This window comes from Tetrao urogallus (genome assembly GCF_951394365.1).
Source record: "Tetrao urogallus genome assembly, chromosome: 16".
NCBI classification, from domain to species: Eukaryota; Metazoa; Chordata; class Aves; order Galliformes; family Phasianidae; genus Tetrao; species Tetrao urogallus.
This window is the reverse complement of record NC_136829.1, coordinates 8,063,325-8,077,785: the sequence shown is the minus strand read 5'-3', so window position 1 is coordinate 8,077,785 and position 14,461 is coordinate 8,063,325. Positions and strand designations below refer to the sequence as shown.

The window sequence follows — 14,461 nt, the reverse complement described above, 5'->3', positions numbered from 1 at the left end:
TACTTTTAGAAGGAAGCAGTATTTCTTTGGTTAGAAAATGGCAAATACAGCTGACATAACATACAGGGCTTAATTATATCTCACACAAGCCAGAATCTTACTGAAGAGCAGCAGAAATGTATTTATGTGACTCTAAGCCATGCAAAACCTCAGGGGTCAGCCCACTGGGTGACTACTAGATTTAAGACTCTCCAAGTCTTCTCTATCACGTCTTACACGTGATACAATTCCTCCCAAATGCTGCAGCTTTCTTACACCGAGGCACAGAAAGCTTCTCTCCCTCCTTCCCCCTCCTGCTCTCCCCTCTATGCCCAAGCTCTGCAGAGAGAGCAGAGGCCAGGCTTGCAGTGACAGCCACCGCAGTGCATTAATCCAACCTGCAGCTGTGTCCAATTGGCCCTGACTGACCATTCATAGCTGACACCCATCTTCATCCTTGCTCTACAAGGTCTTCAAGACTCAGCAATAAATTGGGTCCTCAGCCAATTTCCTGCCAATTTTACCCTAAACATAACCTCAAATCTAGCAATGTGCTTAAATATAACCACCCAGCCAATGAAGAATTGCTTTTTTTTTTCCTTTAGGTAGAGAGTGTGACCACGCTTAATCAGTGTTGCACGGAATCAGTCCAGATTTACATTGACAAGGAAGAACTGCTTCTGCTGAAGATGATATGGAAGAGGTGGGCCAGTGACAGCTACACAAAGAGCAGACCAGAGGAATTTGTGTGGGGGGGGGGGTGGGGGGAAGGGAGGGGGAAGAGCAGTCCCTGATTTCATTGGCACTGCACAGCCCATAGCTGTATTTAACTGAGGCAATATTTTTTACATTGCTGGGCAGGGAAAGATTCCTGCTTTGGAACTACATGCATGAGACTAAGAAAGAAAGTAGGCGGCAGTAAGACATTTGCAAGGAATTTCCTACTGCTAATGGTGGTTTCCAACTAGACAAATCCCCTGGAAGCACAGACCTGATAACACAATCAATCCTATGTTCCATCTTGTGACTTCTCAAACAGAGTCAGAGGAAGAATGAAATAAGAGCTCTGAAAAGATCCCTACCTTGTGTCCATTGTGCTGCAGCTTCTCTCCCACCAGAAACCTGACGATGGCCTCCCACCTGTCAAGGGTCTGCGGATCCCAGGCGGTCACCATCAGGATCAACTGCTTCGAGGCCATTTGCACCTCGTGGACAGCATACATGGTCCCATCTGCTCTCACCTTGAAGTCCAGGCTGTTGGTTTCATACCGAACTCCCTTGTTACCGGCACAGTTATTAAATTTTACTAGAACAGAGAGCAAGAGATAGAAAAAGTGTGAGATTGGCGTGATAAGGAAAGCAATCAAATACAAGTTTCAGACGTTTAATTTTCACTGATGCCTTCTATATCTCTAATAACCATCGAGGAAATGATTTAACTGTTTCTTCGACCTTTCAGGAGCGCTCTTGTGCTTAATCTCCATTCCCTGGAGAAGTTATAAGCCATTTTTAAAGTATTTGATACAGTTTCATTAGATCTCAAACACAGCTGTTCCCCATTTCTACAAGTGGATTTCTCCCTTGTCACCATTATCTTTTAAATTCGACGGGAGTCTATTACCCACACTGTGGGTATTTCTTTTGCACGAAATGTTCTCCATTTCCCTAACCCTTCAATAACCTACTTACCAGATAGCCTATTTGCACATTCTTAACTGAAATTTAAAAGCCCATAACAATTCCATTATCAGAAATAAAGAAACAAAAAAATTAAACAAAGAAGGAAATTTAAACCATTCTGGGGAGCGCATCTGCTGCTAGAAGCAGGTCCCCACAACCAGAGCTGCGATCCCATACTGGATAACCACTCATGTTACAGCATGAGGAACTGTAAACCTTTGATTCACAAATTGCAACTTGTCATTTGAAAGCTTGCACCATCAGATCCAAGCTCCTCATTAGATGGTATTTTTACTCTTGGCCTTTTTCGGTCAAATACATTTACAGTTTAGTTTGAAAACTGTTTTTATTGGCATTATGAAGCATGTCACATACATTAGGCTGGAAAAAAAGCAACCCAAACTATTAGATGACAAAATTGACAAACCTGATAGAAATTGAACCTGCAGCTAATCACGTAGGAAACAAAATGGCTTTCTGCCATTCAAGTAATCCACAGGGTGGAACACACATGTGGTGAAAGAAAACATATTGTACCTGTAAAAATATCTCAAGTGAGTGTGAATTGTTACAGAACTAGGACCATTAGTTGGCTTCTCAAATGCTGTGGCTTCTGAGTGCTTCACAGATCTCCTTGCCTGCTCTGAACATAGCAAGATCTGCTGGCCCAGGTGTTGGAGCTTCAGCAGACACTTTGCACAGGACAGACTAGTGAGGTGGCTTCTGTGGGAGAAAGAGCTCAGAGGCAGTCGAGGCCAGAGGAGCTCCTGGAGCCAGCATGACACTAACCATCTCAGTGAAGGTTTCTTGACCACAGAACTCCCTTTCACCTCCTTCAAAGTGCACCCCTCCCACATCAGGATGCTGTAAACATGCCATAACCATACATTTACAGAGGCTTTTCAGGCTGAGTATTGAGTTAAACCACATCATCAGTACATTCCTATGTGCGTGTGGTGGGAACTGTTAGCTAATGCTGTAGTAAATTATTAAGCACGAACAGTAACTGTCAGACATTGATTTACAAAAAAGAAGACAGATAAAGTTACCTAGTATATATAAAAAAAAAAGTATGTAATGCTTTTAAGCAATTTCATTGTTACAGTCTACAGCGCTAGGCTTTCCTTAAATCTGGAGTCCTTCCATTTTGCTTTGGAAAGCAGGGGTTTGCTGTCTTTACCTTTACTGTAGCTTAGCCTGCAATAAATAACCTCCATGCCTATCTCATCTGAAATGCTTTAGTCCAGACATTTAACCAGTTATCTCTGCTTTCTATCTCCAGAAGCATAACAAATGCTTTTCAGTGTAATAGGAAGCGGCATCTCCTGCATCACTCACAGTTTGAATGAAATGTTGGCCACCATTCCTCTAAGGGACAGGATATTACTTAATTGCTGCTTTGACCACAGATTGAAGCTCTTGGCATCCTTGCTTTTTAGTCACTGTCCATCAGCAAGGTGTTGATATTCAGCAGTCCATAGTGGGGGATTTCTGTCTTGTGATGGTGAAACTCCCATCAGGCTCAATGAATAAGAACTAGTCAGTGCTCAGGATTGGGGTCAACTGGCACAAAACAGAAGGCCAAAATTTCTCATCTCCCAAAACAAGGTATTCTAAATAGTGTATTGGGGATAATCCCTATCACTGATCTGACTGCAGGAGCAACCCCAGGCCAGTGCTCAGATCACACCAGGCTTTGTTCACCGACAGTAAAGACCTTGCCAACAAGCCCACGTATTGACTTCATTTAGTTTTAAGCTAGTCTGAAAAATGATTCATGAAAGCACCAAATGAGGTCAAACACAGGCAGTTTGCTGGCACCTGCAAGAACCTGGGGTGGCTTCAGGGACAAAGGAGGTGGCCGGTGCCACCATGGAGATGTCCCATGCCCTGTGGCGTTCCTCCATCTCCCAGGAACTTCTGCAAAGCTCCCTTGCATTCGCAGCTATAACAAGTAGGTGCAAACACGTTGAGTGCTTTGCTGCTAATACGGTATTTATTCTCATCTCTGCACCATCAGCGTTGTTAGAAACAGGTCACATCCGCTGGTGTATTACTGCAATCTTCTGCTATATAATGGCAGTGCAAAAAGCAACTTCCATCCATACCTCCTGAAGTTCTAAACTATTATTTACAAAAAAGACATTTGAGGAAGAGAGAAAGGAGTGATAATGACTGCACATTAATAAGAATTCAGAGTCTTCTTTGATTTTATTGAGAAGGAAAGCAGCCTCACAGCGTAGTAAGAGTCAGAGGAAAAAAAAACAACAAAAAACTCTTCCTATATGTGTATGCAGTGATTTTGGGACTCAAAGTACTTAAACATCTGCTTAAGACACAGCGCGTTGCTCCAATATGCTGCTGTGTCATATGTCACTGTGTCGACTTTTATGCTCCATTATCTAAATATGGCTACCTCTTAGACAAAGTCCCTCTGTGCCTTGCTAATTACTTCCATTAGTTTAAAACAAACTTGACTAGAGACAGAGAAAATCCTGAGAGAAATTATGTCTAATTTTTTAAACAAGCAACGTCTCCGCTCCACACTGCGCTCTCAGGTAGCACAGGTAGAGGGATGCAGCAATGAATCACGCAGCTCCACTGAAGAGTCCTCAGGAGCTGCGAGCAGAGAAAGCTTTCAAGGACACCAGAATTCCAGCCAGAGGCTGCACAGTGCAAAACAGCCCGAGCAGCAGCAGGCAGGCTGGACCCAGGAGCCCCCCAGCAGCTGGCTGCTCAGTGCTGCATGTTTTCAAGGCCTCAAGTACCTATGGCCATGTCTACACTAGCAGGTGACAGCGTGCCCCAGCAGCAGACACTGAGACCCAGTGTCTTCCTGCCCAGTCCAGCAGTCAACCCAACCCCAGGCTCAGCCTTACACTGGCAGCAGCGGGCCCTACTAGTTACAAAGCACGAGTGTGAATTAACAAATTGATTTCACCCAAGATCTGTTCACCCCGTGACTGCCTGGTGATGTTCAAAACTCAGTGCTACCAGTAAAGCCGGTGCCTTTCTGCCAAGGCACAAAGCAGAACACACGATCACGTCCTGTCTTACGTAAAGCAGTACAACAAACACAATTGCTAACCATCTTCCCTGCTAAGTCCTCTGCTTTCCCTCAGCTTGTGGCAAGGAAGCTGTGAGAGATGCCCACAAGCAGATCTCAAAGCAAACATTCTCCTATAACCAGTGCTAATAAAGAAGCGAGCCTGGCTTTGCAGATGATTTCAGCCTCACAGGGGAGGCAATTCAGAAACTCATCAAGGCCCAAATACTGGGGACCACAGTGTTTAGCTGCTTTTAGGTATTGCTGCTGTTATTGCTCTAGGCACCATTTGTACACAGCATAGAAAACACATCTGCAACACAGTATGGATGAACTGCTCACATTTTCACCACACGGCTGCAATGGCTGACATTAATAATCCTGTGGTTGTCCTCCTTGCTTCCATGTGAAATGGTTCTTTGGAATGCTACAGAGAATCATTTCACGTGCATGTATATATATATAAATACATAAATATACTTCCATATTTTTCTATGTACATACATATATATTCGCATATCTACATACTTAATATCTTACCAGATACATATGTATGTATTGGAAAAAAATAAAATTGTTTTTCAGTTACAAATGCTACAGCTCAACGAAAGGACATCTCCATGTTTTCAAGTCCCACCTCTTCCTTCTCCTCTTTGCTCTCATGGAGACAGAAACTAAAATTTCACCCACTGGCAGAAAATTTTATTTTTCTTTCATTCCTTCAGAAAGATGTAAATCCATGCAATTTGCAATTGATGCAACTCTTGACTCTACAATAATTTAACAAATAAACAAACATTGGCTCTGTTCACAGGACTTAGATCTCTCTGTGGACACAAATCCATCTTTCTCTGGCCAGTTTGAAGTCTAAAGAACAGTGCATGAATCTAACATTCAAAAGCGGGAGCATGAGTAATTAGGGTTTCAGATAAACAGCAGAGCCACACATCTATCATTTTTACAGGATGGTGAAAAAGAAAACTTTTTTTAATATACTCTGGAAAAATGTTCAGTGATGCTTATCGAAAGCTTATGCTGAAAACAGCATCAAATGCCTGATGAAAAGAAAACCAAGAAGGCACCCTCATTAGCAGGCTTTTAGGTTTAACCCTTTACCCTCATCATTTTTAATTGCTCCTCTATGAAAGGAAGAAATACAACAATTTGATATATGCTGAAAAAGGTATTGAGCGATGGGAAAAAAATCTGCAGGAGTCTGCAGCAAACTGCTGGGAACCTGAGAAAAAAACTGGGATCTTTCTTCAAAAAAAGACAAAGGGTAAAAAAATTCAACAAGTTTTGCATTGTTCCCTTTTATTATTTAGCTTGTTAAGCTAGCTGGACGGAGTCAAATGATCAGGTGAGGATCTTGAAAGACATACGAATACACTGAACTTCCTTGCCCTCCAAATGCCTGAGAAATACACTGAATTTAAAGGACTATAAATGGTATAAACCAAAGAACTGACTTTAAGCCTTATCCTTCTGGATTCTCTGTCAGCTTCTGCTAGTCCATTAAAAAGTGCCCCCTCTGGCAAGCTGCACAGGGCCGGAGGAGCAAGAGGGATAATACTTATTTATTAGGATATACTCCTCTCTGGTACACCATCATTCCACAGCTCAGGACAGAAGCCCCTTCAGGACTCTGTTTTTCACCATGGTTTTGATTATTAGCACTGGAAAGTTGTTTCGTTCCTGATAAACTTCAAAGCAGCAAATTCATCCCCCTATTTACTGCAGTATCTCCTCTCCTCCTCAGGTCATGTCTCTGTACACCCAGTGTGACTGTGACAAACCTGAACTATAAGCCCACCCTTGTCAATGTCACTAATAGGAAGATGGCTTAACTGTCACCTCTGGGAATTTCAGATGTCTGGAAAAGCTGCAGAGTCCTGGGGCCAGTGCAAAGATCGTCCCTTTCATGCAATCTTCTACTACATTGGTACTTCTGGCCCAGTGCTTCCAACACCAAGTGCCCAGCCACATTAGCAGGTTGGTGGCAGCATTTGCCCATGTGTATCACAACAAATACAGTAATGAAAAGAGTTTCTCAGCAGATAGAAACCTGTTGTCTAAGAACAGGCACCAAACTACTCAGTTCACCAAAATACATGCATATCACCCCATAAGCAAAGCTGAGAATTGAATCCTGACATTCAGGCCTCAGGTTTCTCATTCGAACTGTTGGAGTGCACACCCCTCAATCATCCATTAACCAAATAGAAAATATGTTTTAAATTGGAAAATGGAGTTTCACAGGTACTTCACAGAAGCGAGTTTCCAAAATTGGCACAAGGTTAAAAAACATTAAGGAATGCTGCACAGCTTATTGCTGAAATTGTTTCATAAAACACAGAATGGAGAAATAGAAATGCTTTGGTGGAGTTCCAGGAACAAATATTTTATTTACAAAGTCTAATGCTGAGAGATAGGAAAGAGGATCCTCTTTCTCTTGTACTGAAAGGACAAATGTACAGAGGTACAGCAAGCTTTGACTACTAGAAAATACCTGGAGATGTTGCTATTTCAGTGTTTTGTGGAAACAAAGCTAAGCTTGAGCCAACCCACTCACAAACAATACAACATTTAAGTCCTGAGTGCTCTTTCCATCTCACTCCTACTTACAGTGAATCCAATACTCTCCTATGATGCACAACTATAGTTGCTACTCAGTTAATAAAATACTGAGCCCTTCTCCTTTTGTACCAGAAAACAATGCACAAACACAAAAAAAACCAATAGCTGTAAAACCTGATAAAACCAATGTATAATTTTCAACCTGCCATTCTTAATTTTATGGGTTACATTTTCCTACCACATACCCATAAAAAATATTACTCTAATAAACTCTTAGTGTCTTTATTTAATATTTATAGTACTGTGGGAGAACCAAACTCTCTTGGTAAAATGGCAGCAATTCAAACACAGTCTAATACACGCATCCCCAGTGATCAAGTTTAACAGTATGCAGTTTAAGAAAATGCTTTGATACAGAAAAAAACATTTGAAATAAAGGAATGTGTTGGTTGTTATAGGACTGTATATATAAAGTGTGCGTGCCCACATCCTTTGTAAAGCATTGATTATTTGTAAGTGTTCATAGAATAAACAACAACAAATGAATGAGTTATCAGAATTAACAAACTGACCAACACCTATCAGCTGCTGAAAATATTCAGCATGATTTACCACTTTCTTTATGTTACTTCCCAGCATCTAATAATAAAGAAATCTGCTGGAATTTTATCTGTTTTCTGTATCTCAGGTCAATGTCAAACATCACAACCAATTTTCCAGAGGTTTATTTATAATCTCTGAGCTACAACTGCTAATATTTGCCTTACTGGAATAACAATAAGTTAACGTAACAAGCTACCAAGTGTAATTATGGTCAACAAAATCTCTCTTTGTCTTGCAATCTACAGTTACAGTGAATTGTCCTGTATAGTATATGCAATAATACAAAATTCATGACATTCTCAACCCATTGTATACTTGTTAGAAGTAACTCCATGTGCCAGTCAACCGGTGACACTTCTGAAACAGCCAACAAGCAGTGGTAGGATTCATCTCCAGCAGTAAGACAGATTCAAAACTGTACATAGAGTAGTTTTTTACATTTAGAAGTATATTTTGAACTTCACTACTTCAAATTCCAGACCCCAACCCCTCCACGATCAAATAATCCATGCAGGATTTGTACCTGTGCTACTAAACTTCTAACTGCCTGATGTTCATTTGCAGGTCGTTGTGTTTGCTGCAACTAGCACTGCCTCCAACAGGTTTTATGGGCAAAACTGCAAGCCTCCTCACGTAAGTTATTGAAAAAAAAAATATGTAGATATCTGTGGGTTTAGTACAGCTACACAGAAAATTCATCTTTTCATTTCTAGAGCCACCAAAATGCTTTCAACGCCATTTCCAGGTTTACATTCATTTTTAACAGCTCTTGCTTACATATAGTTCCTGTTTCCATGACCAGATAAAATGAAAAGGAACAATAACTTTCAGCACATTGAAGTCAGGTTCCTTAGAAAGTCTTTCTGTCACCTACACAGTCAGCCAGTAGAAACGAGGAGTTGAGAGTACATTAAAAAAGATCTAAATCCCATTCAAACAAAACAAAATCAGCCCTACAGTAAACAAACTCCAATTCCCAGACACTGCCTGCCTCCTTCATACTCCCACCAGTGCTATTTTTCATTTACTTGAAGCCAATTCAACTAAAATATATGTTTTTAAAGGGGGAAAAAAAAATGTGTATTTCACTTCTGGTATTGGAATTGGAGGGGAGTAGAGACCCCCTGGAGAGAAGGACTGTAGAACATGATAGAAAAGATGAATCACTGTGGCAACAGCCAGCCAGCCATTAATTTTCAGCAAGCCAGGAGTTGGTCCAATTAAAGCAGGCTCCTTTCTCTACATTAACATGCTTTATTCAGGATTTTTTTTCTGAAGCTAAAACATCAGCTAGAGACCCCAAAGGCTTTTCTATTTAGGATCAATCAATCTACCTTGCTGCACTGTAAAACACACACTGTCAGCTCTGAGGCTAGCTCAAAAAAGAGCAACAGTGGAAAAATTTGATAAATCGACATGTTCTGGCAGTTAGTAGAGGGATACATCCTACACTGTCACTTATTTTTATCTGATTAGAAGCTAGTGTTAGTAAATGGCATATTGCATTCTATTCTCTTCCTGGTATTTAAAATCGGGCTGCGGGGAGTCATCTGATGCCCAGTTTCCTAAATCCAAGCCAGAAGCTTGCTACAAAGGGAGACACTTCCCAGATTCCAAGAGGCAGTGAGCTCACACTGGATTTTCCCCAGTACAGGAACCTGAACCTGCATCCATTAGCACCCCACGTTAAGGATACCACTCACTGCTTTCTATGCTCAAAACTTAACCCTGGAGGTGCAACCTCACCTCTGGGTTTCCAGCACCTATTTTAGCAGCAATTTCTTTACCTGGGATTTGCTTGTTAATCAGAGAGCTTGTTACTTTCCCTCTGCACTATTAAGACATTTAAAAAATGGGCCAAGGACTGATGCCAGAAGCCAGTAAGAAGGACATCTATATGGCCTGAAGTCCCTAACATGGAGAGGGAAAGACAGCCCCTGAGCTGGGATCACTCAGGGAATTACCCCTTTCCGCAGTGAATATCATAGTAAGTGCCCCGTTGACTTCCGTTATTGCTTTCAATGGAAACTTCTATCTTCCACTAAATACCCCATCATAGCAGTTCCATTACAACAATCCTCTTCTGTTCTTAAACATAAGGTAGAACAAAAGCGACCGGGATGAGCAACTGTAGCTTTTGTTTGGGATGTAAAGGCAAATAAAGAGAAGTCAGGTTCAGTTAACCCCGAAAATATCTACAGCACAGCACTTCCTGACAAATGCTAACTTCTTGCCACAACCATTTCTGCTCTTTGCTCTTCTTTAAATTCCATGCCTAATGCAATGGAAAGTGCAGCAACAACAGCAGAACAGCAAAATACCAGACTACAAAGAGTGAGGATTTGCTCAAATGCAAACCATAAGCATAAAGGAAAGAAACCACATACCTTCAAAAGACCTCAGGTACGCAGAGATCTTCAGCAAGATACCCTTGCCTACACTGCAACCCTTCAGTGAGGTCTGGGAAGGAAAGAGGGGATCCTGGCTCCACACCTTCTGGCCACTCACTGCATGCAGGTGAGCTCAGCTGGGTTGGCCCTGCCTTCCCACCAGGTGTTCCATCATTGGTTCAACCTGTGACTTAGCATTTCTGGTAACCCACGCATCTATAGGATAGTACTGAGATTCACTATAGCACTAATGAGATCATTTTGCAATTAAAGGCTAAGTAGAAACAAACCTCTCACCACTCCACAGGAGAGTTTGGGTTCTCTGATTAAGAATCAGTAAACAAACCTGTTTCAGCGCTGGTCATGTTGCATAGCCTCTCTATGATTAACTCTCCAAACAAGATGGACTAATTGACCCCATGGACTAATCAATGAGTTCCTCAGCTTCAGAGCAAAGTGCAAGTTATGGGAGTTACCTGCAGTAGTATGCATTTTAATTATTATTACTACAGCACTGAGTACATAAATCCCAGGGCACTTTACTTAGAGGATTTACCTTTAGCTCTAATGATTTTCAAAGCACTCTCATGTTTGTCAAAATGCTTACACAGAACAGGTTTTAAACATCACTACAAATTTCTTGAGGAAAAAGCTACAGATTTTACAGCAGCTTAATTATAATGGCAAGATCTTATGTCATCATAGGGCAGCTTCTAGGTTCATGCAACCTCCTGGTGCAGAAGTATTCTGGGGAGAAGCTATGGGGTGGCTGGGGCTGGGAAGTGCTGCACAGAGCAGTTCTCCTGAGAGTTCCTGGGAAGAGCAGAGCCTCAGCCCTGCCTCTATCAGAAACATCCAACATTTGCAGCAAAGGTGGGAGATGGGCAACGCATAACATATGCACAACTGCAGGCAGCCCTGCCTGCTTCCACAGCCCCGAGGGTTCTTCTTTTGTCCCACATCCATCCTTTTCAACTTGCCAGAACTGTATTTGAAAGTCACAGGGAGCTGCTGAAAGATGTCAGGGAGAAAAAAAAAAATGTGAGCGTAGACCATTTTTACAGCCTAAGAAGAGAATCTGAAAGAGATGCTCTGACTGCAGCCGTGTCAGATAGCCTCCAGCCCTTCTCTTTTCCTGCCCTTCAAGACAAAACTTCAACACCTAGACATAGAAGCTGCACTTGTCAGAAAAAAAATAATAAATCAGACACACCAGTAAAGGCACCAAACTCCTCACTACCGACTTGTGAGACAACTTTGGGCTTGGCTGTTCTTGTCTTCCTGAACCCAGCTGAGGGAGCAAGCATACATTGATCCAGAGAGGTCAATCACATTATACTAAATTAATAGATGGCTCAGGGGCAAGAACATTAAAATTGGAGGTTTTATTCTATTTTTTTATCTGGGAAAGGTTACAGAGTCTACACAAGTCTATAGGTTTCAAGAGAAATGAATATTATTTGAACTTAAATGGTGTGGGCTCCAGTATTCGGACATTTAGACAAATTCAGGCAGCTTCATCTACAGATGCAGAAGTTCTATATTCTGGCACTTGGTCAGAAGGACTTGGAGAAGTGGCCTCCATAACAGAGGGTAATAAACATAGGGGAAGTAGAGAGATGGAGTGGCTATATGGCTGGAGAGAGCCATGGTGCTCCTGCACCAGGGCCTGGCTGCAGTGTCCCCCGAATCTGTAGGAAATTCACCCACAGGTGCTTCAGATGGAGGCGCACAGATGAAATCTATCATTTCTCCTTTCCCTTTTCCCATTTACCCCTTTTGCCCCTTCTTACTGCGGTAGTCCTCCCACCAAGAAAGGAAGAACGGCCCTCCTGAAGAACAACTGCAGGACTAAAACGACCCTAAAGTTAACAGAGAGCTTTTGGCAGGGCTTGGTGTTGTCAATTAAAACAAAGAGAGACTAAAGCCAGTAAATTAGAGGATGTGACGAATGCAGCACAAAGCACTGCTGATCCTAGAAGGTATCAAATTTAGTGTTAAAGTAAAGAAACAATAGGGAAGTCCAAGACTTTTCAGAGTGTAGTGAATCAAATTAAATTGCCTGAAATTCCACATGGAATACATTTGACAAATTTCTTTCCCCCTCTTCAGCTTTCTGTTTGAGATGAACTGTCGTCTGGCAGCTTCAAACGTCTGGCACAGCTTCAGCTTCAGTTTGCTGGGGCTGAATCCAAACACGAACCTGAACTTTACCAGTTCTGCTCTTTTTGTAAACATACTTGCTGTGGCTGCCAAATGCTTTCCAAAAGCACACAAAACCCAGAATCCAAAAGGAAAACATTGTCTTGCTGCAATAAAATTTGCATTTTACCCCCCATTGGTAGCACCCGTATTTCAGAGCAGGGGGTTGGGGGCTGAGAGCCCACCTCTCCCTCTGTTTTCCAGGGATTTTGAATGGGTCTGCAGGGAGCAGGGACGCCCCATGGGGTGGATGCACATCCTGCACAGTGGGTAGGAGCCCATTCCGTGGTTCCGCAGCCCCAGTGCTGCTTTGTCCCAGGGCTGTGGGCAGCTCCTAACGCACCAATTAGAGACAGGATTCCTCCGGCAGGCTGGCTAAGACAAGCCATAAAATGTCATTATACACGTGTCATTGACAGTGAGGACCAGTTTAGATTACCTCTGTGAGCAGTCTCAGGAACAAATTCATTTTAAGGTAGGGAACTTCAGGCAGGGGAAGAGACAGATATAAAGAGGGTTATGATCAAATTAGTCCTGAGTGCAGATAGCATCAGCCTTGATATATCTTTTTTTTTTTTTCTTTTTTCCATTTTTGCTTTAAAACAAAACCGTTTTTGCAAAACACTTACAGCAGTGGCACAGTCCTTTGAAGCAGGATGCATCCCTCACCAGCAGCATCCCACCACCTCTTAAAGGAAATAAATTTGTTCCTCCTCCATTCTTCTAAAACTACCAAGCTGCATAGATGGCACAGTTGCAGAAGGTTGGAAGGAGGTACTGTTAGGATGAAGAGCAGCAAAGCCCAAAGGTGGGCTCATTCTGGCACGAGGCAGTCAGGCAGATGCCATTAGAAAAGTGTATTTTGTTGTCCACAGAACATCACCTTCATCTCTGAGGGCCACATGGAGCTTCCACTACTGCCCCAAACACAACATCTGGTTCCTATGTGCTCTGATTTATTGAGTGTCTTCTCTCTCTGGATTTTGACTAGAACTTGTAACCATTACATTTGTATTTGGTTTTTTCATCTAGATGTTTTTCTCAGCTATTAATTCCAAACTGAAATCCATGTGCAGCTCTTTCTAAAAATAGTAAAAAATCCCACAACGATATGCATATGGCCTTTGTTAAGGAAAACCCTCTACTAAATATTCAGAAAAAGCATCACTGAAGATAATGCTTTGCAAAGCAAGTGCTACTTGATTTCCTGAATAGGAAGAGACCAGAGAAATTGCTTCTTCTTTCAGCAAAAACACAAAGAAAATGTACAAAACTGGCTGCTGCTCCTAGCATTAAACAGCATGTTAATGAACAAAACTCACTTATTATTGCAGCACTCTGCTACAGGAGAGGTCTGGGGGGTGCTGAATCACTTCCAACAGTCAAGTGTGAACGTTTTAAAGAACCTATAGGAGGTGGCACTTTTTTAGCAGAAGAGAGATACCAACTGTGCCTGAAGAATAAAACATCCTTTTGCCCCCGGGAAACAGGCATGCAGTAACAGATGCAGTAGTTAGAAGCGTTCATACGGAGAGGTTTTTGTTTAAGGTTGGTTTTTTTTTCTGATGAAACTCTTGATCTTTCTGGGTGTAAGTTGATTTAGAATTGACTTTTTAATTTGTATGGCTGAGTAACTGCTACCACAAAAGAACACGCAGTGCAATAAATAAATATCACTTGTGAACTTCAGATCTCTCTGCCACTGCTTCATCCATCAAAACTAATTCTGTAAAAACAAAGGATGTGACAAACCCAACCAACTTTTCCTCTTATCTTACAGAAAAGCCTGAATTCTATTTCTGGAAATGTCATAACATTCCTATTAAATGATCGAGTCTGTTGCAAACACTTAGCGGTCCTGCAGAAAAGCCATGAGGAGCAACAGCCCTCCTCCCCACACCCACACCAGGGCTGGGCAGCTCAGCTCCCCGCTGCTTATTTTTCCAAGGTGATTACTACAGGAGATGCTCTCAAACAAATGATC

The 14,461-nt window shown here is 42.0% G+C and overlaps 1 protein-coding gene across 1 annotated transcript in view; it reads right to left on the bottom strand.

The window, feature by feature from the left end:
- The window catches only part of CDH4 (cadherin 4), a gene marked incomplete at both ends in the record, with an annotated part of 413,635 nt that overhangs the window by 159,509 nt on the left and 239,665 nt on the right, over positions 1–14,461 (bottom strand). Inside the window, one exon of the mRNA XM_079543473.1 lies at positions 1,062–1,285. Within this exon, the coding sequence (XP_079399599.1) occupies positions 1,062–1,285 (224 nt within the window). The remainder of the gene's footprint in view (positions 1–1,061; positions 1,286–14,461) is intronic.